The 20,596-nt window shown below is 36.7% G+C and overlaps 3 protein-coding genes across 4 annotated transcripts; 2 read left to right on the forward strand and 1 right to left on the reverse strand.

The window, feature by feature from the left end:
- Positions 1-6,123, forward strand: LOC117988057 (opsin-2-like). The gene is given in 11 exon segments (XM_069502833.1): positions 1-152; positions 1,137-1,322; positions 1,807-2,016; positions 2,389-2,442; positions 2,444-2,523; positions 3,132-3,180; positions 3,182-3,220; positions 3,222-3,293; positions 3,982-4,168; positions 4,902-4,984; positions 5,696-6,123. Coding segments are annotated over 11 exon segments (1,215 nt in total). The 5' UTR covers positions 1-78; the 3' UTR covers positions 5,877-6,123.
- Positions 6,124-8,163: 2,040 nt separating this feature from the next.
- LOC117988058 (uncharacterized protein C16orf52 homolog A) lies at positions 8,164-10,990 on the forward strand. Of its 2 annotated transcripts, XM_069502835.1 has the most exons (4): positions 8,164-8,311; positions 8,344-8,565; positions 9,341-9,553; positions 10,786-10,990. In XM_069502835.1, the coding sequence occupies exons 2-4, from the start codon at positions 8,463-8,465 to the stop codon at positions 10,971-10,973; spliced, it is 504 nt and encodes a 167-aa protein (XP_069358936.1). In that variant the 5' UTR covers positions 8,164-8,311; positions 8,344-8,462; the 3' UTR covers positions 10,974-10,990. The 2 variants fall into 2 exon arrangements, with proteins under 2 accessions (XP_069358936.1, XP_034831037.1); XM_034975146.2 differs by having other exon boundaries at positions 8,183-8,565.
- A 3,234-nt stretch (positions 10,991-14,224) lies between these two features.
- Positions 14,225-20,596, reverse strand: LOC117988056 (leukocyte receptor cluster member 8 homolog). Its single transcript, XM_034975144.2, has 5 exons — positions 19,226-20,596; positions 18,404-18,932; positions 17,708-17,912; positions 15,649-15,856; positions 14,225-14,861 (listed from the first exon to the last, which is right to left on the reverse strand). Exons 1-5 carry the CDS (start codon positions 20,287-20,289, stop codon positions 14,696-14,698), a joined length of 2,172 nt encoding a protein of 723 aa, XP_034831035.1. The 5' UTR covers positions 20,290-20,596; the 3' UTR covers positions 14,225-14,695.

Below are 20,596 nucleotides of genomic sequence, written 5' to 3' on the forward strand. Positions count from 1 at the left end.
TAAAACAAAAGCAACTTGCGGGGTGGCCAGCAGTCAGTCTGTGGTAGGCCGCGCAAACTACCGAGGACTGCTCACAAGATGATACCCACACTCAACATGGACAACGACACCCAAAATTTAAAAACCTACGGTGCTTACTTTGCGCCTTTAAGGTACGTATCTTTTTTTTCAAACCATTTAAAGTTAGCTATAATGTGTCCTAATTCTTGTTACAAACCAGTCATTACAAACCATATGTCCAACAACGAGATACATAATATTAGTTATAACACTGTAGAAAGTAGGAGGGTGCGCAGCAAGGCATGGATATGTTGAGACATACCACCAGTATTTCTTTATTTTCATACATATTTATATTTATATTATTCCACCAAAACCATAACCATAACTAAGAGACTAAGAAAATTCCTACAAAAGGCAGCGTCAGTGACTGCTGAGAGTAATTTCACTGATATGTTATAGTCCCAAAGCCTAACATGCTGGCCCATGGATTGGAGGCAATCCTCAGCAATACCGATAGCATAGACCAGAGCTAATTATAAGGAACTACCGACCTACAATCTTAATTATTCTGATATAATCACTCACAATTCAAAGTTATAAAGTTAGTATACCGTAGTACCGTAGTAGCCGGGACAGATATTATTTAGAATGGAATCACTCACGGTAGTTTAAACGCTAAAGAAGTCGGTTAAAAAAAGTTAGTATAGTCTACATTGGTGGGTGTAGGAGTGAAATTGTGCGTTAAAGGTGTTTTTGAAGATTGTGTAGTGTTCTGTCGTGGTGCGTATTCTTGCTTGGTTTTCTTACTTTTCCTGCATATTTCGTAGTGGGGAGAGTGGCCGCTGTATAATCTACACGCTGTACGATTTGTTGGTTTTTAGCAGATTACAAGTCGAATGAATCTTGTATGGACTTCCGCAAAATAGCGCCCACTTACTTCTATTCTACAAATCTAAACCTTCGACTTCTGCCTGGCAAGTTTTCGGCCCCATCCGCGAAATACCTTATTCCAGTCTATAGCCGAAACCTACGAAAGCTTAAAAATCGTAAACTATATATTATTCTGTGACGTTATTCCTAGCATGTACCTATTGTACATGCACCCGTTCCTAAATACATACGGTTTATTTTAGATCGATCGACGGCACAAGAATGTTGGTTGAAGGCCTAGAGGGCGAGGACCTGGCGGCTATACCAGAACACTGGATGTCATACTCGGCACCCCCCGCCAGCGCACACACAGCCCTCGCACTACTTTACTGCTTTTTTACCGCCGCGGCCTTGATTGGAAATGGACTCGTCATATTCATATTTTCTACGTAAGTTTACTACGTTTCCGGAATCGTCGACATCAGTAATACATACTCGTACTAAAGCAACAATTAATAATCAAATTTATCGATAAAATACTTATAAGTAAAGTAGTTCAAAAATCAGTGAAAGTTTTGGTACTTTGGTTTGCTACGCGTGCTTTGAGGGCTTGCCCCACCCGTTTCTATAGCGCATCAGCATCATGGATGTTGCTGACGCTGAATAGATGATCCTTTGGGAGTCAGGCCAAAACATTCAGCTGGTGTCGAAACCCTAGCCGTACTAGTTCACATAAGTTTTCTTGAAGTTACTTGGCATAAAATTCTTCTATAATTATTATTTCATTATTTAAAAAAACTCTGGCGCTGTGTCTCTGGTGATTGCCAATGTTCATAGACGGCGGTAATCACTAATCACTTAACACCAGTGACGTTTGCTTGATACTATTTTATTTTAAAAAAAAACTAACAATAGATTTTCTACGATCCACAGTACAAAATGTCTAAGGACGTCAAGCAACCTCCTAATCCTAAACTTAGCAATATTGGATTTCATAATGATGGCGAAAGCTCCGATCTTCATCTACAACAGTGCCAACCGAGGTTTCGCCACGGGCGTTCTGGGCTGCCAGATATTTGCTCTCGTTGGCTCGTATAGCGGCATTGGTGCTGGTTTGACTAACGCTTGCATAGCTTATGACAGGTAAATTAAATGTTTTGATATATATCATATGAGTAATATGTATGTAGTATGTACATTATTTAAATAATATTATATTTATTTATTTTATGTACATTATAACAGACCTACCAAAAGCACAAAAGCTCATACAAGCCATGACGAGAACGGTCAAAAGCGAAGTGATATTTTCGAATACTTAGTTGTACATATTTATTTTTATAAAACTTTTATCCCTTGGAATATAATAAGTAAGTCCTAAAAGAAGTTCTTTAAATATCCATGAAACTAATACGTAATTTGTAAGAAATAAAGAAAGGTTTTCTACCATTGTTACCTTAAACCTTACCTATAACCTTAAATGAATATTCAGTTTAAAGTTCTTTTATTTTTCAGACATTCGACGATAACACGGCCACTAGACGGGCGGATGTCGCGCGGTAAAGCCTTCTGATGATAACTTGTATATGGATTTAGCTACGCCTTGGTCCTTACTACCACTGTTCAAAATTTGGGGTCGGTTCGTACCAGGTAAGATCTAATAAGTAAGATGAATAGGTAGGTACCCTCCCGTTACCTCTTAAACAAGAAAAATTTTACTACTTATTTTTATCGACAATCCCTGTGTCTGTAGCCTCAGCTAAAGCCAGCTCAGCTAGGGTTTCTATGTGACACAAGTGAATTGGCGCAATTTTATTATTCGACTGACAATAATGTCGTAATGAGCCGACAGTGCTGTAAAATATGTACGATGTCAAGTTTTTTAACTTGTAATAAATAATTACTTAGTATAGTGCATAAATATGTTCTCACTCGCATTTTTAACATTTTGTGTCAACTGTCATGTTAAAAATACGATTTTAGTCCTAGAATAATAAATATCAGTAGAGGGGGATTCCAACATCAATTGATTTTAGTCCTTGTTATAAAGGGGAATCAAGGGGAAATCGTACATTGCAAGACAGTTGACTGCAGTTGCACATAGCTAAAATGGCGTGTGACTTCTCATTTTGTACGGACTATGTAGCCACGCGATTCAAATGCTGCTATTTGGTAGGTAGGTAGTTGTCGGACATAAAATAATTTTTATTTTCTAGCTTATGAAAGAATTTGTAATTAATGGCTGACTTTGTTTTCAGAGGGTTACTTAACATCCTGCAGCTTCGACTACCTTAAAAACACATTTGACAAAAATGTTTGTAGCGTGCATATTCGTCAGCACTTATATTTTCCTATGGCTTCATACTATATTACTACAGTGGCCTCGTCAAACAAGTATTTGCGCACGAAGCAGCACTGAGGTATAATAAATATAATAATCTAACGTTATACTAATGAATATTCCTTATCTTCTCGCGAATATCATTTTTTTTAACCAACTTCAAAAAAGAGGAGGTTCTCAATTCGACTGTAGGTTTCTTTATTTTGTATGTTTGTTACGCGATACTCCGTCAATCATGAATGATCTTGAGGATTATTTTTTGTTTTGTTGGTCTCATTTCAATTTGGTAAAGATCTGATGAATATCTGTGGAGATGAAGAACGGACTAACTCCTCAATGAAATCAAGCGCGCCAAAGGGTTAGGAAAAGTATTGTTGAGAAAAACTACTGAATTTATGTTTGCAAAGTAAAGTTATTTCAACTGAGTGAATAAATAACTATGTATGTCTAATGTTAATTGTTTTAGAATTTTCATAACCCTTGTCTTATTTATTTACGCCCATAGTTAGCATAAATTTAGTGCTAAAATAGGAATATTTTGAGGCTTCGCAACTTTAAAATCAATATTTTTCAATGTTTTATATTTCAATAAATCTAGATAATGACGAGACAAATCAATATAATACTTAGTTTGAGCGTACAATATCAAATAATGTAGTAATTACCCTTCTACGTTTGCATGAAGAAAGCACCGTCCTGCACCCACTTAACTTAAAAAACTTTTTACTATTTTATTTACCTAATTACTGAATAAAAAACCTTTCCAGAGAACAAGCAAAAAAAATGAACGTAGAATCTCTACGATCAAATCAAAATGCGGCAGCAGAGTCGGCTGAAATTAGAATAGCGAAGGCGGCTCTTACAGTGTGTTTCCTCTACGTAGCTTCATGGACGCCCTACGGCGTTATGTCGCTCATAGGGGCTTTCGGCGACCAGGCCTTACTGACACCGGGCGTAAGTTACCCTTGTAAACTTGAAATTATATTGTTAAGCTAAGTAGTTTTTTTTTTGTTTTTTTTCGAACTATTATAATTGGAAGCATTACAATAAAACTTAAAACTAGCCTTGTCTAATTACTGTACCAATCATGCCCGCGTGGAATGATGCCAAGAATACTGGCTGCATTTCCGCACTGGAAGCCAGTCTGATCCGTTGCGCAAAAAATGAGTCAGCCCTTCTGTCACCAGATGGGGGCGGGGCTATTAATCGTGGTAAAATGTCTCGTTATAGGCTAGTAATTATACTTAAGTGTAGACTATAGACTACCTATGATATTGTTTGTAGAAAACCAATAAAATATATTCCGTAGAGATTGCGATGGCAAACAACATGCTTTCGTTCAGCTTTTGCCTGTGACTTTGTTTGCGACAAACGTCTGTGTTTAGGTTTAAATTGGATTGGATAACTAGTTTTTCGAAATCACAGACAGGCATATCAATTCTCAAACAATGGTTTTTTTCTATTCCTTCCTTTTTGTTTGAGATACGAGTATATAAAAAGACTACCAGGAGAAGTGTAAAGTATTCCTACTTTTATAAGAAGAAGAACGAAAAGCTTCCGCGGCATTTTTAATATATCCACGCGATCGAAATAGCGAGCAAATGGTAGTAAAATAAAAGTTGTTTAATGTCGTCAGCCCATCTTTCTTCTGAAAAACATGCCTAAGAAAATTCACGCTGTTTTTCAGGTAACAATGATACCTGCGGTTACGTGCAAAGCTGTAGCATGCATCGACCCGTGGGTTTATGCAATCAGCCATCCTAAGTATAGGTCAGTATTAATGTAATTAAATATAGATAGTAGACATACCTGATACCATTAACTTTGTTTATTGCTGCATTTTTTACTCAATGTCTAATGCTTGACTAGATAGGTACGATCTTACATACCTATTGCTAAATGAAGATGCAGTCAAAGGCCTTGATGCACGCTTAGAAATATGTGTGTCAAAAACTATATAAAATACGGCGAGACTAAGATGCTTCCAAAGCATCTATTTTACAAATTATGGCAGTTTAATTAAACAATCGTGATCAACCCATCACCGGCTCACTGATCTCCTCTCGACGAGATATGAGAGATCCTAACGCAGACTTCACCGATCTTGGAAAAAATTACGGATGTTTTCGTCGCGATGTTTTCCTTCACTGTTAAAGCAAGCAACTTTAATCGCTTAAAACGCACATACCTAACTCCGAAACTTCGTGCCCGAGATCGAATCTCGGATCCCCAAAAAGTGTCAACTGGCTATCATCTTCTTCAATTAAGCCCCGCCGAGTTTCTTGCTGATTCTTTTTGATTGTAAACGCATTCCGCACCCCCCCCCGTGATAGAGAATTTTGACGATACAAAAGGACAAAAGTCTAGTGGAATAATAATATTTCTATTCTACTGGCACGATAACATTTATATATTTATGAAATTGTTTAGTATACCTAGCCTAAATTACACTATTTATTTGTACTTATCTATTCTTTTCAGACAAGAACTTCAGAAACGTATGCCCTGGCTCCAAATCAATGAGCCAGATGACATGCTTCTACAGGAACTACTAATACGGCCAATTCTTCGGCTCCACCGCGTAATCCTACCAGCTGGGAAGACAAACTTTGCGAACCAATGGACACAGAGTACATTGATATATAGGGTACCAATGGACTAGGTACCTAGGTATTGTACGATAATATGACTACAGCTCGAAGCCACTTATAAAATACAAAAAAATAACAAAGAAGATCTTTTTACTGTTATTTAACTTAAATTAAGCTCAAAATGAGAAAAACATAATTCTTTACTGACGAAAATGTGCTACTCTAACGGTTTTGAAATAAAATATTATTTATTAATTATTAATTAGTAGTATAATTGAAACAAGCAAGATTAAAATAAAGCAAAATCTCGTGAACATATTATTGTGTTTGTTTATTTTTACCCTACATTTTTGATTGTCCTAAATAATATTATTCTACGATAGACATGTTACGTTCCTATTAAGAACATCTAAATATATAAAAGGAAAAGGTGACTGACTGGACTGACTGACTGACTGATCTATCAACGCAAAGCTCAAACTACTGGACGGATCGGGCTGACAGCAGTTATGACGGTAGGCAACCGCTAAGAAAGGATTTTTGAAAATTCAACCTCTAAGGGGGTGAAATAGTGGTTTGACATTTGTGTAGTCCACGCGGACGAAGTCGCGAGCATAAGCTAGTGGCGTATAAAATTCGGCGATGAGTAAAAACAAGATACAAACGCATAAGTATCATCTTTCTCTTTACTTTAGATGTAGGTAATTCTTCGGTTCTTCTTGGTACGAAGAGCAAGGTCATAAATAGGCATCTATCACTGTGCTCTGTGGTAGGACTTCAAGGGTTCAAAAGTTCTTTTAGAAATTCTTTATAGGATTCCGTACCCAAAGTGTAAAATCGGAGCCCTAATAATGTCACTCTGCCGTCTGTCTGTCTGTCTGTCCGCGTGTCACATGTATCTAGATCGTAGACGAAATGAGTAACAATTAAAATTTTGGTATTTGTTAATTAAATTCTTTTTAGGGGGCTCGCATACATGAATACACAAACACTAAAAATTGAAAAATAATTTAATTAATTACCGAATATATTATGTATACAAGAGTTAATATAGTTCCATAATAATACTTTTTGGTGCCGGTGCCAATTAGCTTTAGCTGCGCGAATCGTCTAGACTTCATATTTTTATGAGACTCCACAATGGCACCGACCCCAAAAAATATTATTATGGAACTATATTAACTCTTGTATACATAATATATTCGGTAATTAATTAAATTATTTTTCAATTTTTAGTGTTTGTGTATCGAAGTCGGTTTTTTTTTTTTTGTAAAAAAAAATTATTTCACAATTTTTAGTGGTCCCATGGAATTATGCTATGACTGGTTAAAAATCTACTGTTTACTAAGCTATTACACTGATCGCGAGCAATTTACTCTTATCCGTTGAGGAGTTCCAGTATCTATCTTCGAAGATGTTCATCAGATTTTCACCAATTTAAATGGACCAACTTTGAAGTATACCCTTTCAAACAAAAAAAAGAATTTCAAAATCGGTCTAGGCGTCTTCGAGTAATCGGGGAACATACATAAAAAAAAAAAAAAAAAAAAAAAAAAAAGATTCCGACGAATCCTCCTCCTTTTTTTGAAGTCGGTTAAAATGGTACCTTACTTTAGCATGTGGCCACGCGCATTAGCAATCTGCGGGACTTATAGTTTTTTTACAAAATTAGTTTTGTAAGACTATATCTTAGATTAAATTATTTAATTAATGAACTATATTTGATTAAATTCAAATCCGGTGCTGTTTATAGCTATGGTTTATAGTAACAAAACAAAACATAAAACACCCGAGATAAAAAATCCGAAAACCGTGGAGAATATGTGGTTACTACATCACCAAAAAAAATTAAAATATATACTAAGTGAGAAATGATATGAAAGGGCTTTATCTCTACATTCTAAAACAAATTTTTATTTATTTTTATCCATAATAGGTTTTGAATTATCGTGCAAAATATCAAAAAAATCTATACTTGCTTGTCTTAGGGTACCGTACCCGTTATTAAGCCTCCATCCGTCCGTCAAAGTTAAATCATTTAATTCAAACAGGTAATACTCTTTTTATTAAAAGAGTAAACTTTCAACTCATCCATTCTTCGGCTTCTTAACTTTATGTACAAGTGCGACAAGGCTCTTTTGGCGCATGGCGAAAATCAGAACTAACGCCGCCATCTTGTCCAATGTCACCATAGATAACACACTATCGCTGTCTGTCCCATAGAGATAGATTATTCATCCAAGGTGATCCAAGTCCAAGGCACAGGTCTGTCCCCCCAAAGCCCAAAGAAAAAGGTTGTCCACAGTGATTATATTATACTCTTTGGTTGTCCATGCCTTCCCCATGTCGGTCCCAGACCCAAGTTATGCTATTAATCTGTGGTATTGTCTCAAAGACACCGACCAGAAATAAAACTCAGAGATCAATTGTTAATAATGCTATATACTAAATTCATATTTTCATGAATAATTTTGTAAAAATAAGAATATTTACCTATAACATTTCAGTGTTAAGCATAGATTATCTACTATATACTAGGTGTTAAGTGTACCTACCTATAGGCTATAACCTACTATAAACTAAAGTGTCAGTAGTAATATGTAAATAGACCAAAAAAACTTCCTGTTTGTGAGGAATTGCGGCTTTCATTCATCAAAATGGATAAGCTTACAGTGATCTCCGGAACACTTTTCATGGCTGCTGATGTTTTTGCAATAGTAAGCCTGGCAATGCCAGATTGGATAATCACAGATGTTGGTGGTAAGATAGAAGATGATTGGGTGTAATTATTTACATAGTTCTTGCTAAACATTTTCAGGGGCAAAGAATTACTTTTGCTATCATGAGATGATGACGACTGACAACTAATATGAGTTGTAATTTATTCAACTTGTAATTATCATTTTTCTTCAAAAAAATAAAACTGACATCTATGTTAAAGATGTCCATATTATGTAGACTCATTTTTAAGTCTGGTGGGTCCATTCCCATTGAGCTTTCCTGTTGACGGTAATACTGATACTACTTGTATCACTATTCGGTATTCCTGTTGTGTTTTTATACAGCTACCAAGAAAACGATTGTTTATTTCAATAATATTCTCGACTCAATATTACATCCTCTTTATCGGTCTGACCACTAGATATTGTTTCATTATGGCTTGTTGTGGCTATTTTCTGTAAGATAGCGTCGATTTTAATTTTTATCAGGCGTTTTTAAATCACTCCAAATAGGAATACTGAGACATTTTGTAATTTCTTTAGTCAATAAGTATAGTGAGACTGATTTGAAATACCTACCTGCCAAATTTCATGATTCTAGGTCAACGGGAAGTACCCTGTAGGTTTCTTGACAGACCGAAAGACAGACAGACAACAAAGTGATCCTATAAGGGTTCCGTTTTTCCTTTTGAAGTTCGGAACACTAAAAAGAACTACCCCCACCAAAGATATTTTAGGTATTCATTTTCAATCAAAAGTGTATCATATTATTAACTGGGACACTACTACCATTAAACTAAATTCTTGTCTTGTAGGTGATACTCGTCTTGGATTGATGTGGTCTTGTATGACACTGTACAACCGTCCCCAAGTGTGCTTCACTCCAGACCTGCAACCTGAATGGCTGCTGGCCTTAATATGTATATTCATGGGATGCATTTGCATAACGACAACTGTCATTCTACTAGCCTCAAGCCATTTTGACAGAAATGTGATACCCTATGCACGCTGGGTTGGATTTGCCGCAAGTATGCACTCAAATCTATACTAATACTAATAAACAAAATTGAAGTGTCTGTCTACTTTCAAAATAACTACCACAAATTAAGCTAAAATATGGTTATTTGAACTGTACCATAACTGAATCATATCAATCAATCAATTAATCAGCCTGTTTGCGTTCACTGCTGGACTTCTGCTGCCTTCCTCATCCACCCACTTCCCGCTACCTTCTTAAGGTCGTCAGCCCAGCAGGTTGGAGGTCGTCCCACACTGTGCTTGCCGATATGCGGTTTCCACTCCAGAAAACGTCTGCCCCAGCGGCCATCAGTTCTGCGGCAGACGTGGCCTGCCCACTGCCACTTCAGCTGGCTAATTCGTTGAGCTATGTCAATCACTTTGTCAACAACTGAATCATATGTTAAAAAAAATTATCCGTCTGTTTATTTGAACGGACTAATCCTCAGAACGGCTGAACCTATTATGATGGCACTTTCAATGACAAGTAGAGGATTAACCTAGGAGTAATGAAGTCACAGGCATCATCTAGTAATATTATAAAGACAAAAGTACGTCTGTCCTGCTAGCTTTTCCCAGTCCATCTGTGTAACCAATTTTGATATTATTTGGTGTGGAGATTGCTTGCATCCCAGGGACAGACATTGGCTACTTTTTGTCTTGGAAAATCAAAGAGTTCCCATGACACTTTCAAAAACCTAAACTTTTTTTTTTTTAATTTATTATAGGCAAACGCTTGACCGCAATCACACCTGATGGAAAGTGATGATGCGGCCTAAGATGGGACGCGTTTACCTAGAAGATGCCTATTCACTCTTGTTTTAAAGATACCCAGGTAATTCACCTGAACGTAGTCACAGGCATCATAATCTCTCATCATCGTACCTTCATCTCATAATCATGCCTTCTGTTTCATTTTTTTTATTCAGATACAAGTTTGCCCTTGTCTGCAATCTCACCTGGTGGTAAGTGATGATGCAGTCTAAGATGGAAGCGGGCTAACCTGGAAGGGATATGGCAGTTTTATTAAACCCATGGGCCCTTTTGGTTTCTACACGGCATCGTACCGGAACGCTAAATCGCTTGGCAGCACGGCTTTGCCGGTAGAGTGGTAACTAGCTAAGGCCGAAGCCTCCCACCAGAAAATTATTATTAAGAATAATAAAATTGATATGCACATCGCCATAAATATTTTCATATTAAATAATAATTTTATTAAGTAACATAATTTGTTTTATTCCAGTGGTTGTGTTTTGCCTTGCTGCTGTGATATTTCCCATGGGATTCCACGTGGATGAGATTGGAGGTCAACCATATCAACTACCAAACAGTCACCAAGTTGGAATTTCGTATATATTATTTGTTCTCTCTCTGTGGATTACCGTAATATCGGAACTTTTTGCTGGAAAAGTTTGTTTACCACATTTCTAAAAACCATTCCATATTTTGTGTAAGATTGATAAGAAAATGTGGCTATTAATTTTGTTTTAAAAGATAAGTTAAACTGTACAAAGTATAGTAGTTAGTTCTTTTGTGAGTTTGCACCAAAAAACGTCAAACATATATTATGAATCAAAGAGTATCTAACTGACAGGTTGTCATGTGTGATGAATCCTTATGAATCTCATACATAGAGATCTCATAACTTGTTTTGTTGAATTTATGTTTGCACTACCACTGTAGATAATTGTGTAAATTCGGTTATCGATATAAATTAACAAGATCAAACTTTTTCAGTTTAGAAACCAAATAAATCAGCGCCAGCTCTTAGATACTAATGAACGACCCGTTTGAAATCCAGACGTCACTGAGGTTGCATTGGTGCATAAGCACCAATGAGTCTGTGCCATTTTGTTTATTCAATAACCCAGTCCATACAAAGTAATATAAGTCAATGAAATTCCGTAGACAGAGCAATCGTAAATTCTTTATTAAGACTTTATTTGTATAGTTCATTCAAAATGATTCCTCACGCGCTATTTTAACTCTATGTATCAAAAGTATAATGTCAAAAATACGGTTCACCCATTTCAAAATTAGGACTTGTTTTGACACAAAAAGTTAAAATGGCGCATGAAGAGTTAAATTTTACGCGTTATAATACTTATGTCAAAGGCTAAGTATCAAACAAGCAGAAAACAGTTTTCAACATAATTTTATGGCCGGAACAGTGTTGGGGCCAACGTGTGGAGCCAGCGTGAATGTTTCATTAGTGCAGTTGAGTTTTAATCATATCATCATCATCATCATCAACCGATAGACGTCCAATACTGGACATAGGTCTCTTGTAGGAACTTTCACAAGCCACGGTCCAATCCAGCGGCTCCCTGCTACTCATCTGATGTCGTCCGTCCACCTAGTGGGGGTGTTCCAACGCTGCGTCTTCCGGTGCAAGGTCGCTATTCCAGCACCTTGGGACCCCAACGTCTATCGGTTTAACGAACTAACGTAGGTACATATAGTCCGTATAAAATGACTCATCACGCGCAATTTTAAACTAATGGGTCAACTGTCATGTCAAAAGCCTCACCTTTAAAATTTGTTGTTACAGTTCGCCTTTAAAATTTGTATATATAATATAAAAGGAAAAGCTGACTGCCTGACTGACTGATTACGGTCCACGAGATACAGGCCGCTGACAGACAGACGAAAGGACAGCGAAGGCTTAGTAATAGTCCCGTTGGTACCCTTCGGGTACGGAACGCTGCAAATGAAAGAAGATCTCAATTCAATGTGAATCTTTAGTTTTATTATTTACTAGTTAAATTGGCTTCGCTCGGGTAAAATTTGATACACTTAGGTATATTTATAATTTTATTTTTATGATAGTTTTTACCAACACTTTAAGGAAATGTCTAAATAATTTTAATTAGCAATAAGTCGCTTCAGTACCGAGTGAATATACATTAATATCACAAATTTTGTCACTCACTTCGTCGCAGCAAGCGAACCGTGGCTTAGCTGTTCGAACGTTGAGGGCGATCCCAGGAGACGCAAGTTCGAATCCTGCCGGTGCCGCAATTTGTGATATGTATTTAAAATCATCTAGGTAGGTATACATAATATTAATCATAATAATAATTAATAATATTAGCCTAGTGTTACTTCTGGAGTAGCTTTCTCAAAGAATTATTAAAATCGGTTCAGTAGTTGAGTATATCGATTACAAACAAAACAAATTTATCCTCTTTATAACATTAGTATAGATAATATTAAGGTACTGAGTGTAGGTGATGGTTACATAATAGGTATAATATTAATGTAAATTTTTGTTATCTTAAAAATTGAACTTACCTATTTATGAATCTCAGGCTAAATAAAAATGTTAAAAAATGGTTTTTTATTATTTGTTGTTTTAACGGCAATAGAAGTACACACAACTCTCTATTAGGTTTAATGAGATACAGCCCGCTGGCAGCCAGCCAGCCGGACGGACGGACAGCGGAGGGTTAGTAATAGGATCCCGTTAATAGGCAACCTTTGGGTACGGAACCCTAAAAAGCCGCGGCTCGGCGCAACTTTATTCCGTCAAACGTCTGTGGGCGTCGCGCTTTTATCACACCAAACGCAGGAGGGGCGCCTGGTTGGTGTGCATTTGTACCACGCAACGGGTATACATGAAGCTCCTGAGATCCATGTACAGACCGAGCAACGAAGGCGAATTGTGGACGTATCCGATGGCCACCAAACGCTCGCTGTTCCGAAACACTCGTAAGTCAAAGTGGCTAAGTTAATTCTGCTAGTAGATACCGGAAACCCTGCATCAATCATTATTACAACCGCAAATTGTTGTAATTGGCTGAATTTATTGTATGTTTTCTTGTTGCAAAAGCACTTTAGCCAATAGTAAGCGAAATTCGAGAGGTGATTGCGATCGAACTACTCTGTGGGCCTGCTGTCTTACACAATTCTCTAAACTGATATCGGCGGCTCACAACTCTCAGAAGGCCAAGTTCGGATTGGCAGACTTACAAACCTTTGAGAACACCTTGGAGAACTCTCAGGCGTACAGGTTTTCTCACGATGTTTTCCTTCACCATTAAGCAAGTGATATTAATTGCTGAAAACGCACATAGCTCCGAAAAGTTAGAGGTGCTGTTCAGGATCGAACCGCTGTCCCCTGACTAGGACGCCCAACTGGGAATAATAATATATTCTATTGTACACAATCTCCAAACTAAATTAAAACGACTGTTTATAATTCTTTCTTTCTGTGGAAAAGGATAGTACTATACTCTATCCGCGGAAAGAAGTTAGTAGGGTATAGCGCTTTTTCTCGGTTATGTAGGTAACAAATAATTTCTTTCTTTCTTTCTAATACCTTACAAATGATAGAGAAATTCAAAATAACTAACTTCTAATTTTCGAATTGAATTTCGAATGTTTTTTGAAAACATGTTTGTGATTGGTTGATGACTCAAAATAATACAATGGTAATGGTAATTGGTAATCTTATACAAATGATAGAGGCAACAATCTCAAACACTGAGATTGTTGCTTCTATCATTTGTATGGGATTATGTAACAGAGAGAACACTATGCTAACTTCTTTCTGCGGATAGAGATTTAGACCTGTCAATTTAGTTAACAGATGTGTACTACAGATTACAGAATTCGCCACACTATAAATCATAAAAAGTAATATTCAAGTCCATCCTTTAGTACCATAAATAAAACAAGTCTTACAAAAAATCATTATATTGACTTTAAGATCATACTTTAACACTATGTACAAATTTAATAATTACTAATTTTCCTATGAACAGAACAAAATCATTATTTACACAACATCAACGATTTGATATCACTATTTGCTTTTTTCTGAAGTCTTTAACACTGCTGAAATGTCTATGCACTAAAACCTCCAAATTGCTCTGTAGCAGCTGCCACGCCACACTTGAAGCATTTCTTCATAAAATCAAGATTCTTGCTAAAACTGCCACAAATTCCAAACTTGTCAGCTGAATATTATAAGAATTATTGTGTCGCCGCCTGCGCCTAACGAAACGAACGTGAAAACTATATTGGCCATGATAACGACTGCCGAAGCTCTGCCCAACTGTTGACCCTGCCACTATGTGCCATTACATTATGACACATAAAATATATTTCACTTTAACAGGACGGCTATGCACAAATGCATAAGTGGTATGTTAGATGTTGTTCTGCAATACTGAGAGGCTGGCCTTGCAATCGATATGATTCTGATCGCTGCCAGTATACGACAGATTGAATGTTTGCAAAAAATCATTACATTTAGAAGTCGATTCGAATGCCAGCTCACGAACTATGAAGTCCACGGGAACACTCGGCCTGTAGCTGCACATATAATAAAAGGTTAATAAAACAACACCAACCACATGAGGTTGGACATCGGTGAAACCAAAACAGAAGGAGAAATGTTTCAGTGTGACATAAATAGTGAAAAATTAATAATCAACAAGGTTTCAAGTTTTAGTGCTCTTTAAATTTATCTTTTTTGTTCAGTGACAAGTTAACCCTTGACTGCAATCAAACATATCAGTGAGTGTTGCCTAAGATGGAAGTGGGCTACTTTGAAAGGGGTAAGGCAGTTTTATAAACCCACTAGCTTATCCCTGCGACTTCGTCCACGTGGACTACACAAACTTCAAACCCCTATTTTACCCCCTTAGGGCTTGAATTTTCAAAAATCCTTTGTTAGCGGATGGATACGTCATAATAGCTTAGTTTGAGCTGTACGTTGATAGATCAGTCAGTCAGTCAATCCTTTTATATATTTAGATATTTTTAATCACCTGCACGGCATCGTGCTAGAACGCTAAATCGCATGGCGGCATATAAATGCCGGTATAGATTTCAAATCAACCCATTTCTTCATCTCGTAATATATATTTTTTTTTAATTTAGGAGCCTTTAAATAAACGTTTTGTTTGATTCAACAAGCAGATAAGTAACATAATGTCTTGAATAATTTTAACATACAAGTCTGTGGGAGGATTGCGAGTGAAACATACCTACATACAAAAAAACATGCATTAGTCTATTGAGGCTTAGATGAAAATGTTAGAAGTTACCTTAAAAACACCAAAATAAAATAAAACATAAAAAATAGCAGTAAACATACGACTTTATGATGAATTTCAGGTATTTTTTCCGCTCCCTGTCCACAAACCAATCCATGAGATATGATGCCATCATCGGAGCTGTTTTATACAGTGTGAAAAATTTGTGCAAATTGCCTGTGGCCCATGCACATCTCGTATTCAATGCATGCTTGATACATTCATTTTCTCTATCCTCTTTGGATAGGAATTGGAAAATTGTAGTAAGATCTGTAAAAAAAAATGGTTTAATGATTGCTTATTTTGTGGTTTAACAACATACTACAATGTATCAACAGGTATATACCAGGATTAATACTGAATTATCGTATTAATTGTGGTAACTACCCATTATTTGCATTATAATAGAAAGATAGTATTTACTGTAATAGTACATTAAAATATATGTGACTTATGTAGCCTAATATTGCTGATAAAGTTGTGCAATAATAATCTATTTTTGCAAAATCAACAATTTAAGCCCCATATCATGCAATACTCTCAGGTTTATGTAAAAGTGTTCAAACAAAATTAAAACAAAATATCCAGGTCTGCACACAAAAATCCCAATTTTATATCATGAATATAAAAGCGTTTGTTTGTTTTTCAATCACAGCTGCAATGGAGCAACAGATTGATGCATGGATATAAGTCTGATTTTGGTAGACGCTAGCTCACTATTGTAATAATGATTGATGCAGGTTTTTACGGAATCAACCAGCTGACATTGTGCTGTCATTCTACTGCAATTGAGCTACTCAACAAGTGTCATATGAACAAGCTGATATGTGGGCTAAGCAAGCCATACAGTTAGGATCCCCAACATACAGCTGTATCTTCCCAAGAGACCTCATCCCTCTGGCTAAAACTTACATGCATAAGGACTGGAATGTAAGATGGAATACTACCCAATTAAACATAGCTAAACACTATAGATATATCCAGCCCAATATTCCCCGCAAACCCTTGTTTTTCAAATCCAAAAAACTAAATAAAAGGACAATATCCGTTCTATGTAGGCTACGATTAGGCCACATATGCTCCCCAGTGTTTTTAAATAAAATCAGGGTGAGAGATAGCTCGCTTTGTGAATGTGGTCTGGATGAGGGAACATATTTTTCAACTGTACTAACCACCCCATATCTTTGTACGAGTTTCTACCCCATAATATCCCTCGCCCAATTCATTTCCCTTATCTCCTCTCTTTTCCTAACCCTTTGATCCTAAGATGTCTATGCAACTATATTAATTTGTATGATATTAAATTATAATGTATCTCTAACATCAATGTTTAATGTTTTAACGGTCATGATATTATTAATTGTTATATTTCCTTTATGTTAAACTAAAATCATACTAATTGTCCAATGTATAAACTAACAACTTGTGTTGTCCTTGTGATGTCTAGGTCTAACAAAGGTTTATATACACTGTAGTCTGTGGGTTAGAAAGAAAAGTCTCTCATGAAAGGAATTCAAGAACCAAATTACAACGATGTTTTCTCCACTGAATTGACATTGGCGGAATTATTGTGGACAACAAAACCGCAGTACATAGAGCCATAGACAAGAAAAGAAGAAGAAGAAGAACAAGTGTCATACTTTTTATCCCAAAAAATTCCCACAAGATTTTTATATACCTAATGCCACACCACGGTAATGTTATCTATATATTACCGTGGCCACACTAAGTCACTGGCATCAGCTAGTTGGTATCTGTATAATAATACTAGTTGATGCCCGTGACTTCGACCGCGTGTATATGTTTAAAAATCTCACAGGAACCATTGATTTCAACAGGAAAAAGTAGCCTATGTTATCTCCATTCCAAATTTCAACTAAATCTGTTCTATAGTTTTTGTGTGAAAGAGTAACAAACAAACACTCACATACAAAGTTTCGCCTTTATAATATTAGTGTGTATAAAGTTGTGGCTTAGAAACATTAGAGAATGGACTGGGATAGCCAACATAGCACAACTTTTCTGTTTGGTGAAAGACAGGAAATTATAATATGACAAACCGATGGCCAAACTCCAAAAGAGAAGAAAGAAGAAGAAAAATATTAGTATGGTAATACATACCCAAAGTATTATTTGTAAATATATAGTACAGAATCCTATAAGCTTTAAACTCTGCCTCATTAGCCCTGCAATCTGGAAGCTCAGTGTAAAGCATTTTAAGTTGCGTTTGACATTGGTTGAATTCTTCATGATCGCCTTTCTCTAAGGCTATTCTGGCATGTGTTTCATATACTTCTACTGTAAAATTGTCTCTTATTCCTTGCACCTTTTAAACCAAATCAAATTATCAAAAACAAATTAACATAAAAACAATAAACTGCAAAACATCATCAAATCGTCATCATCATCAAGCCTCAATAGCTCAACGGTTAAAGGTGTAGACTGAAATCCAAAAGGCCGCCGGTTTAAACCCCACCTGTTGCACTATTGTCGTACCTACTCCTAGCACAAGCTTCACGCTTAGTTGGAAGGGAATTGGGAATGTTAGTCAAGGGCCATCCATGGCTAATATTCTTTTAAAGGAAAAAAAAGGAAAACTATAGTTTCAACTTCCCTAACAGTGGTGAGCCCTGTGGTATTATAAGTGGGATGTCCCGGGTTCAACGTAGAAACCAATCAGGTATATAGGTTTAATGAACCTGACCCCCCATGTTAACCCCTTCCATGTTAACTTACATCTTAGACTGCACCATTTAGCACCAGGTGAGATAGCAGTCAAATGCTAACTTGTATTAGAATAAAAATAGTTAATCTTACTGTTAGATCTTGCCGTATTGATTTCAGTTGATCACATGCATATCTATAATCTTGCCTGTTTATCCATCGCTCTTTTACATTTCTCAGAGAGTTCCACAGCACTGTGACCGGGCGAACCTCACATGCTTCAGGTGCCTTTGTCAACCTTAAGAAGGACTTCTCAATGTCTGTACATGTCCCCACTATATGCATGTTATTTAGTTCATAATCCCCTTCTGTATTCTGAATAATTGGCTTTTTAGGGCAGGGTTCCAGTCGCTTATTAACTTCACTAGGTCGGTTAGCCTGTAACGAACTAGCTATGGTGGGAACATTTGCATTACCAAATCTTTGTGCTCTTTTCTGTAATTTTTCAGCATTACCTTGGAACTCCTCAACATTAAATTGGTTAAATGCCTTCTTTTTGATATTTTTCTGATATTTCTCTGGTTTCTTCTGGTCCAGAGAAAGTCTGTCCTTAACCTTCTGGCGAGGTTTGTTCTTAAAACTTTTTTTTTCTTCAATCTCATCACTAGATGCAGACGATGTGCTGCAAAAACAAATAAGATTTAAATTCACATATTAATACTATCATTATTTTTATCATACCCATAAAAATTATAGGGGGCAGACAACATCAAATGAGTTGCAGGGAAAAGCTGGATTCAGGTGGCGCAAGACCATCTCATATGGAAATCCCTGCAAGAGACCTGTCCAGCAGTGAACTGCTATTAGTTGATGGCAATGAGAATTATGAACATTGAACATTGTGCTGGACATCAATTGTACCCAATTAAATTACAACTGAGGACCATTAAGACAAAAATTTAATTGTAAAATTACCTGTGTCTTTTTCTTGGAGGACTTTTAGACTTAGACCGACTCCTGGAATGTGCTTTCCTTCTCCTCTGAGGTGAGTTTTTATGAGTATTAAAATTCCTACTACCCAATGACTTGCTCTTGGTTAACTCTACAGCTTCACATTTTTGGTACAATGACAATGTACCCCGAACAGGTTTCACTGACAAATTATTTCTCTCACTATGTACACTAGGTATAGGCTCATCATCCCAATTCCTTGTCCAAATCTCATCTTTGTTAGCAGCAGCTGTAATACGACCCTTCAAACATATATCAATTTGATCACGGTCAATATGTGTTCTGCATTTCTCATAACATCTTTTTATATACCTTTCTAAGCTATCAGGCCAGGTACCTGCTGAGTTTTGTATTGATGAAGATTTAAAGAAGTTTGAAGAGTTGTCATTTGGAACAACATTCTCAAATTCTTTCTCATTATTCTCGCACTTGGGCTCCTCTGGTGGTTCAGGAATATCCTCAGTCGCTATAGGGGGAGGTAAAGGAACATCGAGTGGAGGAGGGGGTGGTTTGGGAAGATCTGGTGGAGGACACGGAGGCAGTGGGGGCGGATGGTCCGGCAACGGAGGCATCAAAACAGTCCCTGCCTCATTAATTGCCTGATTCCCCTTTTTTCGTTTTTTCTTAGCATTATTATTATTGTTGTTATTAGCCAAGAGAGGATTTTCATTTGGAGGAAGAGGAGCAGATTTTCTATTGCCGGCAAGATTAAATCTAATGGGAGACTGGTTACTAAACGGGCGGCTCGCATCGAATGGAGACATTCCTAACAAAGGCGGAGGTGGTTTGGAAAATTGAGGATGACCGAAACCAGGTTTCACGTCCTTATTTTGATATTGTTGGTTGTCGTTTTGATATGCTCCATTATTACCCATTTGGTTGAAATACTGCTGATTGTAAAACTGCGGGAACATGCCACCGTGATACCCATTGTATTGGTGATAGACACCATACATCCATGGGTTGGTATTCGGTGGCATGCCACTCAAAGTTTGTATCGGGGGTTCTTTAGAAGTATTTTCTGCCATAGTTTTATGAGAACTTTAGAGAATTTAAATAAAAATTGAGTGATGAGCGATTGTAGAAGCTCCAAGTGCTCCAAAATGAAATACGTTTTAACAAAATGGCGACTTGCCACAACGGCTGCTTTGCCTAATTTATTACCTGATAAATTTAACGAATTAGTTCTCTTCTAGTGCAATGAACTTGAATACAAATTAATAGTCATTTCTCAGCACAATCACATGAAATACTAAAGCGATTTAAAATATTTTCACTGGCTTATTTTCACTTTTACGAGTTCGATGGTGAAAGAATTAAGAAATCCAAATCACC

This window comes from Maniola hyperantus, chromosome 14 (assembly GCF_902806685.2).
Source record: "Maniola hyperantus chromosome 14, iAphHyp1.2, whole genome shotgun sequence".
Classification (NCBI taxonomy): Eukaryota; Metazoa; Arthropoda; class Insecta; order Lepidoptera; family Nymphalidae; genus Maniola; species Maniola hyperantus.